The sequence below is a fragment of the Homarus americanus genome, unplaced genomic scaffold (genome assembly GCF_018991925.1).
Source record: "Homarus americanus isolate GMGI-L3 unplaced genomic scaffold, GMGI_Hamer_2.0 scaffold23578, whole genome shotgun sequence".
In the NCBI taxonomy this organism is placed as follows: Eukaryota; Metazoa; Arthropoda; class Malacostraca; order Decapoda; family Nephropidae; genus Homarus; species Homarus americanus.
Window position 1 is genome coordinate 491,090 of NW_024733231.1, and position 17,993 is coordinate 509,082.

Consider the following 17,993-nt stretch of genomic DNA (forward strand, 5'->3'; position numbering starts at 1 on the left):
GACCTTTAGCCTGGACAGTTTATTTCTAATACCCTCTTCTGTGAACACAATGTGGGTCAGTGCTGTGTCAAACCGTCTGTCCTCAAGGTTAATTGCATCCTCCCTTGTGAACATCGAGGAAAAGAAGCTGTTCAATGCCTCAGCTTTATCCTGGTCAAAATCTGCGTAACTACCATCTTCAAGCCTCAGGTCTGATACGCCTACTCATGTTTTTAATTTCGACTTTGCATAGCGGTAAAACGCCTTTGCGTTTGACTTGACCTCGCTTGAAACCAGCCTCTGGAACTCCTTTTCAGCCCTTCTACACTCTATCTTTGCTTGGTTTCTGGCTCTTGCATACATCCTCCTGTCCTGCTCATCGTTTGACCCAACCCACGTCTCGAATTTCTGGGTTTTCTTCTTAACTCTGTCGACCGCCGCGTGGTTCACGTGTAGGGATCCCTTCGTATTCCTAGAGGCACTGGGTTTAGTCTTGGGTATATATTTATCGATCAAATGGGTCACTTTACTAGTTATGATATTCAGCGTAGTGTCTACGTTCTTGTGCCTTAATGAGTCAGGCCAGTTGATACCTCTCATCTCTTCCCTCATCCCGTTGTAATTTCCCTTGTAATATTTGCACCTTGGTCTGGCCTTATCCTGAACTAGGTAACAGTTAAATCTGAATGACAACACTATATGGTGACTGGTGCCAACTGGGTTAAGGTGTTCCAGTTTGGCCACCATACCCTCCTCGTTTGTTATGATGAGGTCAAGCGGCTTGGGTGTTTGCTCCCCTCTGTAATGTGTCGGGTCTCTAACATGTTGGAACAGAAAATTATCTCACAGAGTTTCTACAAAAAGAGTAGCAGGGTTATTCAAGTCATTTGGGGTGAACTCGTTTCTCCAGTCGATGTCGCCAAAGTTAAAGTCCCCCATGATAAAGAGATGGCTAGGGTTGAGCATTGCTGCATTGTCTATTAAGGCTCTTAAGTTCCTTTGATTTAGTGGGCCACAGTTTGTGGATCTGTAGATACACCCGACGATAAGTAAGTCCCCTCCCTTTAATTTAATTTCACACCACTTGGATTCTTCAAAAACATCCTCTCCCTGTACCCTCGCTTGGCTGGCTCTAAGGTCTTGCCTAGCGTAGATAACCACACCCCTCTTGCAAGTTTCTTGAGAAAGGTTCGTAAATGAGTCATATCCAGCAATATTGAACTCACATTCCTCTAGGTCGATTCTCCAGTTCTTGTACAACAGTTCTACAACTCCAACAATATCTGGTTGGTGTACTTTCAGTAGTGTTTCAAACTCCTCTCTCTTATCAAGAAACGTGTCAGTATTAGTGTACATGAAGCCAGAATTTGTTCTTGGTAACGTCTCTGCTCTTAGTAGTAACCCCGCTCCCTCCCCATTCTCAGAAGCTGCAGCATTTGCTAAGTGCACTGTATTTTGCAGGGTGTGGTTAGAAATGTCATTGTTTACACGGCGCTCGCCCCCTCCTGTCCGGTAGGCGGAGCTGGTGCCGCCTCCCGGGTGGGGGATAGAGCGGGTGGAGGGTGCACTGCTGCCCCCTGGCCCTGTGTCGGCACACTTGCTTCCACTACCCTCCCTCTGAATATAACCCATGTACACCTGGCCCCGTTCTTCCTTGACTCCTCCCTCTTCTGCTTCAAGTCCTGTAGAAGCTTCTTGTGCTGTTCCCTCTGCATTACAGTGCGATCTGGGTGAATGAATACACCCCGAAATGCCTCGCTCCTTGCTAAGTTTTTTGCCTGCTGAACAACCTGCCATTTCTCTTCCTCGCTCAGTGTGATCCTCATGGGGCGTGGCTTATCCCCCTGCTTTTGTCCCAGCCTCCTCACATCCTGAGGGGTTGATGGAATCTTCAGAACCTCTGTACAAATACTTTGAAACTGCATCTTATCGTGTGTTTCCTTACTTTCAGTTCTCTCAGCCTGGCTCTCGGGGACTCCAAGAACTATTACATTGTTCCTGCGCTAGAAACATTCCCGTTGTTCCTCCTCTCCCCTAACAGTAGGTCCATCCGTTAATTTTCATTTCTTCGACACACTTCTTCAGAGTCCCTAGCTGCTGTAGGAACTGTTCTGATCCTGCATTACTCTCCGCCACCCCCCATGGCCCTGCTAATGCCTCAGCATAACTCCTCTTAGCAACCACCTCCATTCTATCAGCTACTTCCTCAGTCTTAGCAAGGATCTCTTTCCCAACTTGCTCTAGCAGGGCTCCAGCTTCATATATTTTCGTCCCTAGGGAACTCGTTCCCTTATGGCTTGCAATCACCTCTTTCACCTTGACTATGCAGTCAGGGCAATACCAGCAACAGCCTTCATGCTTTATGGCAGTTAGCATCTTCCTAAACGTTGCATAAGTCAGGCCTGTATCCTCCATTTCCGACGTCTCCCTGCAGTAATCACATATCATACTCATGGTTGTTGTTGTAAAGACTGTGTATAGATCTACACCTATTTAAAAATAAGAGAAAAAAAAAGAACAGTACTTAGCTGCTCTCTGCTGGATTTAACCACCTCCCCTGTTGCCTATAGAGTTGTCTTCTGCTATCACTGTGTACACTGTATCTCCCTGCGAATGGTGTATTGTAGACACAGTTTCAGTCTTTGAGAAAGCACACAAACAAAATAAAATTTAATGTCTCTGTGGCACCTATGACACGACTTGGTCTCTGCTGGCAGTGGTGCCTTACCAGCTTGCTTGCCAGTTTGTATTCACTTTAAGTTATTTACAGCCTCTTCCGCGGTCACTGATGACACTGTGAACTGATTTACCTAAAATCACAGTACTACATTCCCTGGTTGGCCTTTATCACAGCCGTGACCACAACTCCGTAAAAAAAATAAAAATAAAAGCTTTGTCATATGACAGTGATTTTGTGGTTACCTCCTGATCTGGGCTGTACCTCCAACTCGGTGGAAATTGAGTTTTCAAAAATACAATCGCGTCTAGCATTAAAAATCCTACATCGATTTACACTTTCACATCACTAAGACGATCTTGATGTTCTTAAGTAATTACTGTCCAATTCCTGCCGCTCAACATACTCTCATGAGGTAAGGACGTCTGACATAAAAGCTTATCTTAAGTTAAGCTCCGTCCTTAACCTACACTCACAGTTCACAGTGTTTTTACGGTGATCCTTATTGACTGTGCATAATATATATTTTTTTATAAATAAATGGAGAAAAGACCATTTGAGGTTTGACAACTTAACCCAACAAACTAAACAGCTCCAAGGCTGTTATATAACAGTTCCCCAAACTTGGTTGTGTCATGAACTTTTTGATCAAAGGTAAGAAGATATAAATTCTCATCTCGATCATAGCCAAAAGGATTCACAGTGGATTCAATACCTGCTGTAAGTCTTTTGAGATCCTCGTTGTCTTTCTGTACTCTGTGGGGGGGGGAGGGGGGGCTCAAAATTCTTCGCATCGGCTGCAGTAAATTGTAGAGTTCCCGCCAAACTGAAGCTCGGAGAAATATAAGGAACCAGAGATCTGTTTGGTCGACTTCTTGTCATAAGTACCATGGAAAAAATTGATCTTAAGAAAATTTTGTAATTTCCTTTAACACCAGTACACTTGTCTTTGACACATGCTGATGGCAGTATGAATACAACTGATAAATCCAATTTGATGAGAAAACTGGAAAGCATGACTCCCGATGTTACCATTGTATATGTGACATTTGCATTACACACACAACATAATATTCCATTAACAGTTGGGGGCATTGCCCGGGTTCTGCTGTTTCAGCTTTGCCAGATAACCCCTGTGGTCCATTTTGTTTGGGACACCTATGTGTTCCCCTCGATCAAAGATTTAGTGCATCAACGGCTCGGTTCATAAAAAATGTGTCTCTGCATCGAAAGCCCTTATCAACATCGTCCAAAGTACTGGCACTCGGCTTTGAAATCAGCATCTTTCAAACATCACTTCAACAATTCCTGGCTCTTGAGTAGCACAAGGATATATATGATGATTTGCTTGTCATTTACCAATGCTATTGCTTCACTGCAAACAGTACCACTTGTACCTTGGCTGAATTCCACTCTTGAGGAAGACGATACCAGGATGGTTTTTCATCGACATCGTATCACTGAGAATCACACGGCAGCAAACATTACCATATGGAGTAGTGACACAGATTTTCTAATTATGATTCTGAATTACTTGGCTCAGAGAGTGGTAAGTTGTCTTGTCTCGCTGGATGCAGGTCTCAGTCGTAACAACACAAGGCGCTTCATCAACCTAGATCACATAGTTAGTACCACTGATTAAGTAACCCTGGATGCGTTGCCAGGCATCCACGCATTTACAGGTTGCGATTTCACTGCCTCTTTCATGAACAAAGGAAAGATTCATTCATCAGAACTTATGATGAAAAATTATGAATATAAGGCATTTTTTGGAACACTGTTGTCATCAGATTCTGTAGTGACGATATGCATCTATGTGAGAAATTTGTGTGCCATCTATAAGGGAAACCAAAGTTAAAAGAAGTGAATGATTCTGTTACACAATATTTCAAAAAACTTGCTCACCTAAAACACTTCAGAATCCATTGGCCTTAATGAAAGGAGTTAATCCAACTTCCTTACCACCATGTGCGAAATCTCTCGGGAAGCTCTTAAGAAGCAATTATGTTGCAGCGATGTGAAAGAGTTTAGTTAGAAAGTCCCTGTAAATCAGAACCCTAAAAAATGGTTGGATGCAGGTGGATGGAATATACATGACTGATTGGTGTGATGCTAAACAACTTCCTACAGATACCTACCAAGCACTTGAGACAGACGCTCACTATTCTTAATGAAGACTCTAATGATGAAGAACTACTCTTTGGCGAGTCAGCTACTGTTGAATATGCATAAAGCTGTATTGAAAATGGCTTATTCTACAGCAATGGAGGGAAATCATAATATGAAAGCTACACGAATTCATTAATTTCGGGAAATGTTTATTTGGCCAGGTGGTAGGGTGGCAGGGTTGGGCACTAGGGTGTGTCAATTTTGTCAACATGTTAAAAATCAAATTTGGTAGTCAAAATATTGTGCCTCTTTATGTCTAAACTTGAGATTAGCAAACAAAAATGAATTGAAATAACCCTCACCTACATCAATTATACCTTAAAGTTTCAAATATCAGTATTTCAACAAATTAATGAGACTTGATTAGAATTATTCACTTGATATTAACTAATCTCATGTAAGCATATGGATTATGGAGTATTTTATGGTTCTATAGCTTGTGTACAATATGCATGTCAGAACATGAACATGAACAGGCTCTCCGTGTGGGACAGTTTAATTCTTGTTTTGACTTGTACCAAGCGTGAGGATAAGGCGCCCGGCTCACTCTCCTTCTAGATATCATAGACGGTGGTTTGCTCTCATTGCACTTGCACCTACTCTACCAGACGAATTCTACATTTTAATTATTGTAAGTAGGGCATATTGATTGTCGCAGTTACTTATATCATTGTATAAAACATTATGTTCTAAGAAATTATTATGTTATTTCTGTTACAGCATTTTTGATAAACAAATTGATATTTTTTGAAACAACAATTGAATTATGAAACATTGAAATATTTTTCTATTTGTCAGATAGTGTGAAGATGTCAAAATTGAAGACAAGAAGTCAGTTGTCAACCCACTTGAGCCTGCTAGTTGGTAAAGGGAAGGAGCTTCCTGTATCAGAACTTCCAACAGTGAGAGACATGCTAAGATTAGGGTTACTCCTTCGAGAAAAAAATGCAAAGGACAGAAGGAACTATACAGATAAAGAACTCATAAATGACATGATAGTCCCTCTTCTGCATCAATGGACAAAAGCTAATGCACTATTCAAACCACCTGTGATTAATCAGTGTCGAACTATTGAGCTAAAACTAACGAAATTATGGCACAAAGCAGTTGAAACATCACTTGGTAAAGGAAACTTGGCCAGGAAAAATGAATTTCTGCACACACTTGATACTCTGTTTGACATTTTGACCTGCAAGTGCTCCATACAATTATGTTCTGAATCCAACTGTTCTCACTCAGGTAAGAGAGAAAATAATTCCCACATTGATTGTGGTTGTCCTCGTGAAAAGAAGATCCCTGTTTTAGAGCTTGAATTTATAAAGGCACAGAGGACAAAGGCAGAAGGCCAAGGAAGTATGCAAATGGGTTCAATAGATTATTCAGAAACAAAGAAGCAGATTGCTAATGCCAAGAAGAGAGAACAAATCCGAGAGAGGGAACAAAAGAAGAAAATGAAGAGTGAAGAAGCCATCCAAAGAGAGGAAGAGCTGTGTCAAGATGTTTATCACTTCTTTGATAGTTCTTCTGATGAACAGGAAGCAACATCAGATGATAGTTCCAAAGAGCCATCTGAACCTTTACCAAAGAAAATGAAATACAACACAAGAAATATTTCAAACATTGCTTTAGCTAGTATTCGCCACCATGCTGGACTTCGTGAGGCTGCAGAAATTGCAACTGCCGCTTGGATAGATGCAGGCCTCATCAGCCGAGAGGATGTATCTTTGGTGATAGATCAGAATAAAATTAGAAGAGCACAAGAAAAAATAATGAAGGAAATATCTGATCAGCATGAAAAAGATTTAAGCGAGGGAGGGCTCTCCTGTCTTTTGTTTGATGGAAGAATAGATGACACAAAAGTTTTGCTAGAAGTAGAGGGAGTGAACAGAAAGTTTCCAGGTCTCATCAAAGAAGAACACTACTCTGTCTGTTCTGAGCCTGGTGGTCGGTTTTTGTTTCACTTTGCTCCCGAAACTGAAGTAGAAGGGAAGAAACATGCAGAGGTCATTGCTGATCATATTTTATGTTGGGTTCAGGAGAGAGGACTTGGCAGTTCACTGCAGGCTGTTGGTGGAGATTCAACTGCAGTGAACACCGGATGGCAGGGGGGTGTAATGACGCATTTAGAGAAAAAACTAGGAAGAAGACTTGTTTGGATTGTATGTGATTTACATACAGGCGAGCTACCTCTTCGTCATCTCATCCAGGAACTTGATGGTCCTACAAAGAGCAACAACAAGTGGTCAGGTCCCCTTGGCATCATGCTGGATGAAGCAACACAACTAGAAATAAATACAACCTTTCCAAAGGTCGAAGTTGGCCCTCCCCTTCCGGCGTTGTCTGAAGGAGTCATCAAAGATCTCAGCACAGATCAATCCTATGCTTATCGTATTGCCCAAGCAATAAGATCAGGAGAAGTGCCTCAGTCATTGGCTCTCTTGGAGATTGGACCTGTCAGTCACAGCCGTTGGTTAACTACAGCTCTTCGTTTCTGCAGGATTTGGATTTCCAAACACGAATTGAAGGGCAAAGTGCTGAAGAATTTGAGGTTAATTGTTGAATTTATTATTGGAGTTTATCTTCCCCAGTGGTTTAGTGTGAAACTTAATCCTATGTGGGTGGATGGGCCCAATCACCTTTTGTTTCAATTGCAGCTAGTAAGAACACAGAGGAAGGTAGTGAGGGACATCGTGTTACCTGTGGCAAGAAGGTCCGCTTGGTATGCTCGATCAGAAGCAGTTTTGCAAGCAATGCTTTGCAGTCAATGTACCAATCTCCGAACCGAGGCTGTAGAAGTCATTCTAAAGATTAGAGGAACGCTAATAGATGACGACCAGTTGGGAGACTGTTCGTTTCATTCAAGAAAAGTTCCCCCAATAAACGTCAATGCCACCAAATTGTCAGAATTGGTTGACTTGAGTTTGGAAGTCTTAGAGCCACCATTGACAACAAGTCTAACTAGCCAAGAATTGAGAAACCTTAAAGAGACTCCAATGCAGGTGCCGAAGTGGCCTTCCCACACTCAAAGTGTGGAGAGATGTGTGAAAATGGTCACAGAAGCAGAGGGCCATGTTTACAGCCACGAGAGGCGAGAAGGTTACATCAAAGCACAAATACCAAGCAGACTACTGATGACAAGAAACCAAAGCAAAGAGAGTATGAAGGCATTGGTTACTTTCAAATAGACTAAGGATAATAAAATATAAGTTGTACCCCACTTAACGCGGTCAATTGAACCCAGAGCGTCCCGCGTTAAGTGAAATCCGCGTTAAGTGAACAACAGAACATATGGGATTAATTCCAATAGAAACCGGCCTGACCCCCAAACTCCACTTTTTGAAGGCACATACCTATGTTGTAGTAAAAATAACATCTTAATTTTATGATGGTACATGCACACAATTAATACTTAAGAGAAATACAGTCGCCAAGTTAATGTCCATTCAAATAATGGACTCAACTCCCTCCCTCTCTCACACTACACTCGCTGGCTCTTCCCTCTCAGAGAAATTTTTGGGGGAAAACCACTAAATTTTAATAAATAATACCTCAAACTAAAGTTAGGATAATACAATTGACATTGCTGGATTCCTTGTAAGACCAGGAATATTTTGAATATAAATGTCATATATTTTGCACAAAAGATAACATAGTTACCTAGAGAAAAATTTTTATCTAAAATTTGTATGTTTAATGAAAAATATATGATGTTTATATTCAAAATGATCACCAAATTATAAGAATTCCAGCAATGTAAATTATATTCTGACCGGGTAATTTGTATGAATTTTATGAGCTAAAACAAATATCTTCAGTTAATAAAAAAAAAAATAATCTTCACAACACTATCTGTCAATCAAAGTACCCCACCTTGCCTCCCCCCCTCTTCCAACCGCGCGGTCAGTCCCAACCCTCCCCCCCACCCCCCACCAATCCTCCCTTCCAGGGTTTTTAACATTTAGTATTAAATAATACCTCAGATTAAAGTTAGGATAATATAATTGACATTGCTGGATTCCTTGTAAGACCAGGAATATTTTGAATATAAATGTCATATATTTTGCACAAAAGATAACATAGTTAATTTGAGAAAAATTTTTATCTAAAATTTGTATGTCTAATGCAAAAATATGATGTTTATATTCAAAATGATCATCAAATTATAAGAATTCCAGCAATGTAAATTATATTCAGACCGGATAATTTGTATGAATTTTATGAGCTAAAACAAATATCTTCAGTTAATAAAAAAAAAAATAATTCTTCACAGGGTAACAGATGGTCGGTCGGTCCCTCCCTCCCCCCCACCCCCCACCAACCGTCCCAAGGAGATGTGTGGGATAACCACTAAATTTTAATAAATAATACCTCAAACTAAAGTTAGGATAATATAATTGACATTGCTGGATTCCTTGTAAGACCAGGAATATTTTGAATATAAATGTCATATATTTTGCACAAAAGATAACATAGTTAATTTGAGAAAATTTTTTATCTAAAATTTGTATGTCTAATGCAAAAATATGATGTTTATATTCAAAATGATCACCAAATTATAAGAATTCCAGCAATGTAAATTATATTCTGGCTGGGTAATTTGTATGAATTTTATGAGCTAAAACAGGCAGTCAGGCAGGGTGGGGCAAATCTAAAAATAGCGTCTCGAGCCGGACACTCACCGCGTATATGTGGAAAAAATCCGTGTTAAGTGAAAGTTCAGCTCTGGCGAGGCACGGTGTATATGATAAAACGCTTTAAGTGAAACCGCCTTAGGCGGGGTAATACTGGGAGTAATTTGAAACTTGAAACAGTAACATGTGTGCAAACGCTGGTTATGTTATAAATTCACAAATATGTACATTTAAAAATCCATTTGATGTAGGTAGGACTTATTATAAAAAAAAATTTATGCCAGAATATTGTTTTGCATGCTTAAAGACTACAATAAATTGCTACCAAATTACTCGATTTTCAATTTAGCCAGTTCACCCCCTAAATTGACACACCCTATTGGGCACGGGTGGAACTCGATAAGCACCCACCTCCTGGAGGTGATTTCTGGGTTGTTCTGGTTCTAAAAATCAAACCAAAATACAGAGCTGCATCATAGAGCCAAATTAGTATATTTCTCGACATTATAAACAAGTCGAATGTCATTCATAGACATGGGAGAATTTTTCAGGTTTAGTGGTGAGGTGTAATAATATCTCCTTTCCTTTTCTTTATGTACAGTATCTCAAAAAATTATCTTTCCACGCTCTGTGGTAAACATTATAAGACCACGGATGATAGATATTGGAATATGCGTTTGCTTTGGTATAAACGAGTAGATTAACATAAGTAATGCAATGTGTATTTACTTTGGCATAATTAATATGATGTTAGGCTACCAAATGTAGTAGGTTCAGAATGCCACAGAGTCACACATACCAACCCTCCCGAAACATCACGAGTTGCATGTAGCATTTCGGGAGTTATCGGACCCATCCTGGCAGATACTTTTTTTTTTACATAATGTACAGTACATCTGGTGACCTTCTTTTGCAGTTAGCAAACCATGATTATACAAAAGCAAGTATTGTTTGTATAGACGACGAAAAGCGGCCTCTTGTAGCTCAGATTGACGGATATGATGCTTAGCGCTTCGACGTAGGAGCGTAATCAGACTTCTTTGGTTTGGTTAGGTTAGGTTAGGTTAGGTTAGGTTAGGTTAGGTTAGGTTAGGGCAGGGCAGTTTTCCGAGAAAGTGTCCTTGCGGATTTCTGTAAGAAGTGGATTTTCAGATTCATGAGTTTTTTCCCTAGAAACAATCTTCCAACCTTTCAAACGACTATGTGTAGCAAGCAGTACTTGAGGGCCTTGTCGTATGCCAGTACAGTACATGATGCGCTCCTGAACAGGTTCATAACTACTGGGCCTGATATATAGAATGCAGTGATATGTTTGGCAACTGTTTAACAATATATAATACAACATACACTTTCCGTCAGGAAAGCAGGTAAAGGTATACTAACTAACTTGATCAGCTGGTTGTACTGTGCCTCACCGTCAGGTAGACTGGTCACGGCTATATCTGGGCGAGTGACATAGTCATTCTTGACATAGTCACGCAGCTGCTGGAACCCTGGAGAAATCTGTGGTGCAACAGTGTTTATGTTAAATTACGATTGCTTTCTTGAACGGGCTCTATATCTATCTATCTATCTCTCTGAATAGTTAGACACTTTCCAGTTATTATACTTAGAAATACAATATTTGCATTTATTTAACAGAGGTGACCTTCAAAAAGGAAAATACATCATTAGCCTCTATCATCCAATCAGTATAACATCAATTGTAGGAAAATTACTTAAAGGAACAGATTCAAACTCAATTCAAATCACTTCGGGAACACGTTGGCGTTCATGTCTGACAAATCTATAATCATTTATTTCAACTGTTTTCGAATTAGTTGAAATGGACACGATTATGATGTGGTTTACCTTGACTTTAGCAAAGCCTTTCACAGGGTACCCCACGAAAGACTAATCTTTACGTAAAGTGAAGGCTCGTTGAATTGGAGGAGATATTCTAAATTGCTTAAAGGCATGGTTACTGAACGGGAAAAAGAGTGAGCATTAATGGCACTGAATTCGATTTTGGTTACGTAACTAGTGGAGTACCCCAAGGCACAGTACTTGGACCATTGTTATTTATTAGATACATTAATGACATAGATACAGGCATAGACAGCAACTTAAGAAAATTTTCTGACTACACTAGAATAGGGCGTGCAATTAAATCTGATGAGGAATCCAAAAAATTACAGGGTCTTAAAAATGGCAGTAATGTGGAAAATGTAAAGTACTTAGCCCAGGAATAAATAAATAAACCATCTTTTAGACGAACAACAATTATATTGAGAAATTCGACTGTATGTTCAAAACTAGGCTAGCAAGGTACTTGGGTTCATACAAAGAATGTTATTTACAAGACTAGCGAGATTATCGTTAAACTATATCTCGTGTATGTGAGACCTCACTTGAATTATGTGGTTCCGTTTTGGTCACCATAAACAGAGTGGATATTGAATTTCTAGAAAGCATTCAGAGGAGGATGAAAGGCATTAGGAACTTCGAGTATGGAAACAGATTAAAGCATCTTAATTTGCACTCCCTCGAGAGACGGAGAGTGAGGGGCGATATGTTCGAGATGTATAAATGGAGATCAGAGTTAAACAAAGGTACTTAAACTATCTAACCAGGAGAAAACACGTAGCAATGGTTTTAAATTAGAAAAATTTAGATTTAGGTGAGAAATGGGTAAACACTGCACTGCTTGATGAGTGGAACAAGTTATCAAACATCATCATTAGCTTGAACACGCTGGGAAGCTTCAAATATAGGTTGGACAGATTTATTAGTGATATGGGTTGACTGTAAACGGGGCTGTTGTATGGATCAATAGGCCCTCTGCAGTTTCTTCCATTTTTATGTTCTTAGCCTACGGTAAAACATGTAAAAAATTATTACTGCATCAAATTATTTTCTTTTAATTCTGACATGCAGAAATTCTAGAAAATGCAAGAAATTCAAAATATGTGGTATGATTTTGTATGCATAAAATCGTCAATAAGTAGTTACTATCTTTGTATTATATGTTCTTGCATTTAGTTTATGACGTATTGAATTCAATAATTTTTTAAGTATTTAATATTCACTAATATACAACATTAAACATCTTTCACGAATGACTATGTATTGTTTTCTTCTGTTTATCTAATTTGGAATCGTAAGAATCGTGATTACAGTTTCTAATGTAATCATAATCGATTGCATTATTTTGGGAAGGAAAAGTAATCATAATTATGAATTTGCAAGGTAATCGTAATCGGTTCTATATTTTATTATTATTATTATTATTATTATTATTATTATTATATATATATATATATATATATATATATATATATATATATATATATATATATATATATATATATATATATATATATATATATATATTATTTTTTTATGGGGATGAGCCCACCCGGGCACAAGTCAAATGACCCACGTCGGGGCCTGGGGGCGAAATTTTAATAACAACTATAATAATAATAATAATTAGTACATAATAAATAGAATTTATAATAAATAATAAAAAATAAAAAATAAATAATAACAATAAAAATAACACTGAAAATAATAATAATAATAATAATAATAATAATAATAATAATAATAATAATAATAATAATAATAATAATAATAATAATAATAATAATAATAATAATAATAATAATAATATTAATAAAGAACCATAAAGAAATACAAAAATGAAAAAAAGATCAATAGTGAGAAACGATATATGTATGTTGAGTTGTCAAAGAGAAACCATTGAGACCCTGCAGTTGTGTGTAAATGAGGCAGAGAGTCAGATCAGCAACCTGGGACTTGGTCAACAATATCTCTTCCCTTTCTCTTCGCCGCAATGTTGCTTCACTCTCTCTCTCTTTTACAGGTACTTTAACAGGCAATGTTAGGTGGATTTGGCATCCTGTGTACCGCCAGCAAGGCCGTGGGCTTGTAACACACGTCTTGCCCGCGGTGACCACCGTTTCTCTGTGGATGTCGGTCACACGAGAATAACTCGTTATAGCACATCCTTCTTTCTTTACACAGCCAAACTGTGGAATGCTCTGCCTTCTTCTGTGTTTCCATATTTATACAATTTGTCTCACTTTAAAAAGCTGGTTTTCCGGCATCTTCGTGGTGTAGGTTAACACAGTACAGTATAACCTTTTTCTTCTCTGTTTTCAATTTCTTTTTTTTCTTATTTTTTCGCCCCCCAGGCCCCGTTGTGGGTCGTTTGACCTGTGCCCGGGTGGGCTACTCCCAGTAAAAAAAAAAAAGCAGGGTCTACCATTAGACAATAAATTATGCTTCCAATATCTTGCCAGGTGAAGTTTAAGATATTATAACTTAGGTTCTATAGGAGATAAAAAATAATCTGTAAAATGCATTGGCGAGATAATTTATTCAAGTTTTTAGTGACCAAAAAATTATTTATTCTAATTTTTTTCTTTCTGTTTTTACAGGTAATCTGCCCCAACACTGAATAGATTCAATAGAAGAGAAGGTAAATTATGTCCTCTACTTAGCTGAGTTAAAGTCTGTAACAGCGGTTAGAAGAAAATTTACGACTCCTTACAAGAAGGAAAAACCACACAGAAATTCAATTACGAGTTGGATGAAGAAGTTTAAAGAGACAGGTTCCGTTAATTACAAGCCACGAACTGGAAGACCGGGAGCAAACAAGGAGACTGTGGCGTCTATAGAGAAAACTTTTCTAAATAGTCCACGAAAATCACTAAGACGGGCTCCTCTGGAACTAGATGTTCCTGGTACAGAATTCAACTCAACTAACCAAAGGACACAATTCATCTTATCTTCTACTGAAGCCATTCCGTATAATGTTGGGGAACATTATCTGGAAAAACAGAAAGAACAAAAATTAGAATAAATAAATTTCTTTGGTCATAAAAAACTAATACATTATCTCTCCAATGCATTTTACAGATTTTTTTTTATCTCTTATAGAACTAAGTTATTAATATTTTAAACTTCACCAGGACTTTACGGACACCTTATATATATATATATATATATATATATATATATATATATATATATATATATATATATATATATATATATATATATATATATATATATATATATATATATATATATATATATGCTTTGTGAGAGTACAATGTGATGGTTAAGTAAACTTGGAAAAAAAATTCTATTGAAGGTTTAATATATACAAATTACTTCAATATTTCTTCCACTTGGTAACGGGGATGCTGTCAGTATTCTATGTTGAGGTCTACAGTATCTTATAAAGCAGATAAGGTTGCATCAACATTTTGCTACGATGTAAATATAAGAACACAAGAGTATAAGAATAGAGGTAACTGCAGCGGGACTATTGGATCATACTGGGCAGTCCCGTTCACACCCAACCCCTATGGCTCATATATCCATCACACCTTTGTACCTATGTTTGAAGCTATCCAGCGTAATCGATTTATTGATGATGTTTGGTAACTTGTTCCACTAATCCACTACTCTATTTCCAAACCAATGTTTACTTATCTCGCGCCTAAATATAAATACATATAATTTAAAACCATTGTTACGAGTTCGCTCCTGGTTGTATAGTTTGAGTACTTTCGTTATATCACCTTTATTTAGCCCTGGCTTCCATTCATACACCTCGATCATATCGCCCCTTACTCTACGTCTCTCGAGGGAGTGCACATTAAGATGCTCTACAGTCTCTTTAATCAAGGTTCCTAATGCCCGGGATTAGTCTTGTAATTCTCTTCTGAGTTCTTCAAGGGATTCTATATCTATTCTGTAGTACGGTGACCAGAACTGAACTGTGTAATCCAAGTGAGGTCTCACAAGCGCAAGATATAGTTTTAGGATAACCTAGCTAGTCTTGTAACTGACACTCCTTTGTATGAGCCCAAGTACTTTGTTAGCCTTGTTTCGAGCAAATACATATTGCTGACGTGGTTTAAGATTCCAACTTATCATTACAGTACTCCTAAATCTTTCTCATAGTCGCATTTCTCTATAACAACGTTGTTCATTTGATATCTGTTTTCCCTGTTTACATCTCCTGGACTAAGTACTTTACATTTGTCAACATTAAATTTCATCTGCCATTTTCAGACCATTCGAAATTTTTTTTTAGATCTTCCTGTAGTTTTGCGGAGTCCTCGTCAGCTTTAATTAAACGCCCATTTTAGTGTCATCAGCAAATTTACTTATGTTGCTGTCTATGCCTATATCTATATCCTTTATGTATATAATAAATAGTAATGGTCCAAGTACTGAGCCTTGGGGTAACTCCACGAGTGACGTTACCCTAATTGAATCAAGTGCCGTAAATGCTTACTCGTTGTTTCCTGTCCTGTAACCATGCCCTAATCCATTTTAGAATAACTCCTTCAATGCCTCAACTTTTCGTATTCGTCTTTCGTTGGGACTCTGTCAAAGGCTTTCCTAAAGTCGATGTATATACCACATCATGATCGTGCCCGCCGTCCACTGAAGCCATAACAGCTGAAAAGAATGCTAATAGATTTGTCACACACGAACGTTTTTAATGACATGTTAAACAAATTTCCTAAGGGCATACAGTACTAAGCTCTCCCTTACATTTCGTTAATACTCTGGCAAATATCTCATCGGGACGTGGTCACTTATTAGGCTTTAGCTTGTCTGTTTGCTTACTAACATCGTTACTAGTCACTACTATCTCGCTTAATTTATTTGCTTCACTATATATGTGGGAATTAAATAACAAATTACAAATTAAACCTAAATGAGCAGTATGAACCAACAATAATGCAAAAATAAATTTCATAATCGCCCACTACTAACCAGTAATACTAATGGGCAAAAATAATAAAAATAACGATAATAATACCAGGTAATAATATTAATAATAGTAATAAAAATTATTATTATAATAGTGATGATAGATTACACCAATCAATAACGATGATAATTTTGGATTGCAACAACAAAAAGTAGTAACTTTTCCATCTCACCTTGTCAAGGATTATGGCATTAGCGCGCTCCTTGAAGTCGGCAATCTGTTCCCGATTAAAGTTGTCGGGGAAGGTGGTGAAGGGCATCCACAGCGGCGAGTCTTCCGCCACATCCACCACGAACCTTTCCAGGCCCTCCACCACACTTTTCTGGCCACACCAACACCTTAGTCTCTGATGTGTTTTAACTACAACTTTTTGACCACACCAACACCTTAAGTACTAATGTGTTTAAACTCATGTAAAATATTTGTTGACTTGGGGACTATACTCAGTAAGACATCAGTTGTTACAAAGGTGGACGTCTCTTTAATCTTGTATGTTTCTTGAGGAGTTGACTTACCAACTTTCAAAATCTTTAATGTTATGTTTATTGATTATATAAATGTAAATATAAATCTTGGTTAGTCCTTAAACAACCTTACATTTCCCACTGCAGTCAGTGCGAAAATACATAAATTTATATAATGTATCAAATTCTTTGTCATTAATGTAATGCGTACTCTCACTATGCTCATTTATAGAGGATTCTAAAATTTATTACTGTTTGTCTTCTTACTGCAAAAAGGGTTTTATCAAACCACTAAGATTAGTTGATATATTTTCAGATCAGATTTGGGTGTCATCAAAAGGATTAAATTACTGATTTGTATTTAAAAGGACAAAAGCTACTGGAGTAAGGAAAGGGCAGCAAATTAGCCGCTGTCTCCGTGAGGTCCAAAAATGTGAACAAACCATCACTGAAATTGTTGAATCTTAGCATGAACGGACCAAATTTTGGTCCATTCTGTTAAAATCGGACGTCAGTGAGGGTTTAATTCAGGAGATAGACAATGTTCTATTTGCCACTTCATCTGCTGCATCCAAACTTTTCATTGCTTCATCAAGGGATTTGCATTATATTGCATTAAAATAAACACATCTGTGAAAGTCCCAATTAAAATCCATAATTAACAAAGCAGAGCTATTCTAAAATACTGCCTTACTAGGTTGAGGGAGAGTTAAGTTACGCCTAAAAAAGTAGCGTATACAGTATACGTGTACAGTATATTCCGTGAAAAAAAAAGTCTAATCAGTCCACCACCGGAGACTACTCTAGACAGGGAGGGGTTAAGAGATAATACTGAAGGAGGGACTGACTACTTAACTTATCCTCCCAACACAGTGGGTACTGTTCTAAAGAGACAGGACGTCTACTCACCATTGAGATAGCGTGATTGACGTTCCCTGTGGTCACACCCGTCTCCATCAACATCTGGATTTGCTTCAGCTGTTCAGGTAGTTTCTCGTAGCGAGACAAAAGCTTCTCATAGTCGTCACTTGTCTTAAATACCATCCATGAGATCAGGCACTCAAGGTCCACGTGGACTCCTTCCATGTAGCTCAGCGGTACCAGGAAGCTGCAACAATAATATATATCTTGCTGACACGTTTAGGCTGTTTTTAGTTTAACAAATTTATTGACAAAGCTTGTAGTACAGTTTGCCTATTCTGAGTAATTCAGTCAGGTCTTGACACTGAGGGTGGTATAACTTCTCACTGCCACGCAGGACAGAGGTT

At 38.1% G+C, this 17,993-nt stretch overlaps 1 protein-coding gene and 1 long non-coding RNA gene across 3 annotated transcripts in view; both read right to left on the reverse strand.

The window, feature by feature from the left end:
• LOC121869522 overlaps positions 1 to 17,993 on the reverse strand; it is a 65,894-nt gene that overhangs the window by 41,462 nt on the left and 6,439 nt on the right. For both annotated transcript variants that reach the window (XM_042370880.1, XM_042370881.1), the window contains exons 4-6: positions 17,635 to 17,833; positions 16,434 to 16,583; positions 10,844 to 10,959 (exon numbers count right to left, since the gene is read on the reverse strand). In XM_042370880.1, coding sequence (XP_042226814.1) covers positions 10,844 to 10,959; positions 16,434 to 16,583; positions 17,635 to 17,833 — 465 coding nt within the window. The remainder of the gene's footprint in view (positions 1 to 10,843; positions 10,960 to 16,433; positions 16,584 to 17,634; positions 17,834 to 17,993) is intronic.
• Positions 13,817 to 16,403, reverse strand: LOC121869523. The gene is made up of 2 exons (XR_006089553.1): positions 15,776 to 16,403; positions 13,817 to 14,293 (listed from the first exon to the last, which is right to left on the reverse strand). It is a non-coding gene; the product is annotated as an uncharacterized LOC121869523 (long non-coding RNA).